General features: G+C 35.1%; 1 protein-coding gene across 1 annotated transcript; it reads left to right on the top strand.

Moving 5' to 3' along the window:
- Window positions 1-3663: 3663 nt before the first annotated feature.
- Window positions 3664-4064, top strand: LOC124917765 (the record flags this gene model as incomplete). Its single annotated transcript, XM_047458087.1, has 1 exon — window positions 3664-4064. A coding segment is annotated over exon 1 (360 nt), but the record flags the coding sequence as incomplete, so codon positions are not given.
- Between the last annotated feature and the right edge of the window lie 4 nt (window positions 4065-4068).

The raw sequence follows: 4068 nt of genomic DNA, 5'->3' as shown, positions 1-4068 counted from the left end.
ATTTTCTTTTACTTAATTTTAATATTTTATATATTGATGTGTAAAGATTGTAAATCACATTATCTACCTAGGCAAATAATTATTATCTAACATTTTAATCACCCGTATATAATCATATTATTTAATAATATTGTACTTTATAAATATAATTATTATTATTTTTTATAAGTAGTTAATTCTCATTCATTCAAAGAAGATTTACATATGCAAAATTAATTTATAAATAAAGAAGATTTGCATATGCAAGATTTACATATCACACATTCTTCTAAGCTTTTATTCTAGAGGAAGGGAATGTCGTGGAGAGAAAATAACCATTATTTTTTAATCACCTTTATATAATCGTAAGTATAATTATATATATTGTTTATTAATTTTTTATTTGTTTGAAAATTGTCTTTTTAATTAACTATAGCTTTTTAAAACATTAAAATTGAGTCAGCCTTAATGTCACGGGATGGAATTCTAGCCGGGTGGCACTAGGCTAGATCGACTCAAATTCTAGATAGTAAATCTTTTTACATAATGCAAGAAGAACTTAGAGAGAGGAGCTTGAGAATAAGAATTGTATGTTGAATATTTTATAATTACAATATAATACTTTGTCGTCACCGGCTTGGCTGTTGTATTCACGAACTTTGTCGTCACTCTCGTTGGGTGGATGCGAAGACCCAACGCTTTGGCCACTCCTTCACGCATGAAGTTATGAGTAGCTCCAGTATCCATTAGTGTTTTGTGTGTCTTTCCCTAATCAAGGAATCCACGAACATCGAGCCCCTTGTGGTTCCCTTGATCAGTTTTGCAACACTAGTATTCACAGCATTGAGTAGTCTTAAGGATTTCACTTGAGTCCATTCCTTTTCCTCTGAGGGATTAGTTCCTTTAACCGCTGCAACTTTTTCTCCCTTAAATGGGAACATAAACTTTATGTGATTATGAGCATCACAAATATGACAGACTCTTAGCTTACCCGATTCGTCGGTTTGCCTCCCTGAGTTGTTGTGTGGATGTCACTTCTTGGGTGGGAAGTCTCCCCCACCTTTCTCCTCATCATCTCTAATGAACTTCGGTCTGTCCACGGACACCTTGAGCTCGATCAGCCTCTCTGCAACCGCAATTGCCTTAGAGACGCTCTACACATTAGCTCTCTACAACTCTAACTATGCCTAAGTTTTTAGGCCATTAATAAATGCGAATAGAGCCTCATGTTCCATTAGACTAGGTAATTTGAGCATCAATTCTTGGAACTCCTTCATATACTCTTTGATGGTCTATTTGTGCGCAAGTTGACTTAACCGCTTCTGTGCCTCAAAATCAGCATTCTCTAGGAAGAATTGGCGCTTGAACTCGGTCTTGAAGTCTTCCCATGTTTTCATCCTTAAAGTATCTCGTTTAATGTCCGTTTCACGCCTTCTCCACCACAATAGCGTCATCTCTATCAGGAAGAAAGGGATAGTCTAAAAATTGGTGCGATCATCAAGTATGATTGATGCCCGAAAATACCGTTTCATGTTCCAAAGGAAGTCCTCAACTTCCCTTGCACTCCTCGAGCCTTTGAACGAAGTTGGCTTAGGAACATCCATTCGATGAGGTGTCGCACCTTTAAGTTTCCCTCTATTCCACCCAATCCGACCTTCCATCGTATCGAGTCTCCCCATCATTTCCCTTCAGAGAGCTTCGATCATCGAATGGACTTCTCCTCGGATTGTCTCAAGTAATTCCTGTCGGATATCATTAATCTCCTATCGAACCGCTCCCAGTACTTCGTCACGAATGCTACTATTCGAATTGTTAATGATCTTCATTACCTCATTCTCCAACTTTTCACTTTTCTCATCCAACACCGTCACTCTATTGGCCATCATGCTAAACACTTCGAGAGCTTCTTGGTGTTTGCTCATGCCTTTTTCAGTCGGGTCACCCGCGCTTCCATGACAGCACCTCTCTCGACGGACTTATCCCTCTTGAATCCCTTATCATTATGTTGTCCGGTCGGAACCTTAGTGACGGTAGTATGTGAATCCATCTCCTGCGGCTTGAATGCGGAAGCACAACCTTGCTCTAATATCATTTGTCACGAGATAAAATTTGACCAGTGTGGCACTAGGCTAGATCGACTCAGATCTGGAACATTCTTTGTTTTCAAGTCTGATCAAGGAATCTAGCTAGTAAGTCTTTTCACACAATGCGAAAAAAACTTAGAGAGAGAAAGAGATTGGGAATAAGATTTGTATATTGAATACTTGATAATTATAATGTAATACATTTGAGGTATTTATAGGACTTATAAGTACTAAATTATGAATTGTCTTTAAATTACAAATTAATTACACTAATTTAGGATATTCCTTCCTTAACTAGAATATTCCTTCCTTAACTAGAATATCCCTTCTTAAATTATGATATCCTTCTTAAATTAGAATATCTCTTCCTTAACTAGAATATCTCTTCTTAAATTAAAATATCTCTTACTTAACTAGAATATTGATTAGGTTGGGTCTACTTAGGCGATTGGAATCCCTTAGGCTAGGAAGATTTGCGCACTGTGAGACTAAGACTTTAATGAGCATCGACATCCCTTTAAATGAGGCGAGACACTAATGGGCTGTAACATTAAGTTTTGGATCGTTAGGGCCAGTTTAATTCGTGGGTCGTGGACACGTGCTCATGGGCACATGTTAACCCAGGTCAATGCATGTAAGGCATTTGATCGTTGAAGAGTCGTGTATATCTTGTTCCAAATCGTTGAAGCAATCTTTGAGGTTTATCCAGTAAATTATGAGAATTATTGTTGGAGATAAAATCAATGCAGCCACAAGAGGACCTAAATTAGGAATTTGTAATGATCGAGTTGATTGATCAAATTGTTTCAGTCATAATTTGTTTTTGGTGTCTTAAAGATTATTGTAACTATGACATGAATCATACGTTTCTAAAGAAGTTTGTTAAATATAAATGTCATATATTAGTTTATTTGGTTAAAGTGTTATATTTATAATGTATATATGTCAATTTAAAAAAGAAAAAAAAGTTAATCGTCTCAAGTTTAGTGAACGAATTAATCCGCAAATTAACGACACAGCCTATTTACTCTCACGTCTATATATAATTAATTCGCAAATTAACGACACAACCTATTTACTCTCACGTGACCACGTCTATATATAATTTCTTAATTTTAGTTATATTGGTTTCAAATTTTATAAATAGGCCAACCAACAATTAACCATTCAATCTTTTTATTATCACACAATAGGTGTAGCTTTGGGTGCAAGAATCCTCCCATTAAACATTATTGTTATATATTAAAAAATAAAATCGAATTTTATTCGTTCCTATAAATATTTTGTATAAATTTTGTTTCATTAGTTCGTTTAATTTGTTATTCTTCAACTTTCATTATTTAAAATTTAAATGAGTTTGTATTTGGAGGGATCATTAATCACTAATTGTATTATCATTATATTCTTTTATTGAGAATTTTATTTTTATAAATGGTTCATACAATCTAACATTTAAATTATTAATTATTTTTTTTAATTTTATAATATTGTTTTTATTATTACTAACTAAATTTTACATTTAATTCTCAATTAAATTTAATGATAATTAAATCTTTATAAAAAAAATTAAACATAGACTTATCTAAAGTTGTACAAGGGATATCAAAAAAATATCTATCTAGTAAAATCTCTAAACTTTTCATGGCCCTTCTCGTGCCTTCGGCGGAATCCTCCCCAGTCTTCCGCCGTCGCCGTCTTGAGCTTCTGTCCAAGCGTCCCTTCAGCACAATCTCGAAGAGTGTTCGATTCCACAGGATTCTTACAACCGATGCTAGATTGAAGTTACCGATTGGTGCTTCTTTAAGACTTCAAGATTTACAAGTCAGGGATTCAGGTTCGGGGAATGAAATAGCCGATTATGTGCAATTCTCTGCTCCGATAAATCCCAGTGTGATTTCCCCCACAAAGCAGAAGGAGGAGGAAGAAGAGAGACAGAATTACTACGTAAATACTGGGTATGCGATACGAACTTTGCGTGAAGAATGTCCCCAGCTGTTCTACAGAG

Source organism: Impatiens glandulifera, unplaced genomic scaffold (assembly GCF_907164915.1).
Source record: "Impatiens glandulifera unplaced genomic scaffold, dImpGla2.1, whole genome shotgun sequence".
NCBI lineage: Eukaryota > Viridiplantae > Streptophyta > Magnoliopsida > Ericales > Balsaminaceae > Impatiens > Impatiens glandulifera.
This window is presented reverse-complemented; position numbering and strand designations above follow the sequence as displayed.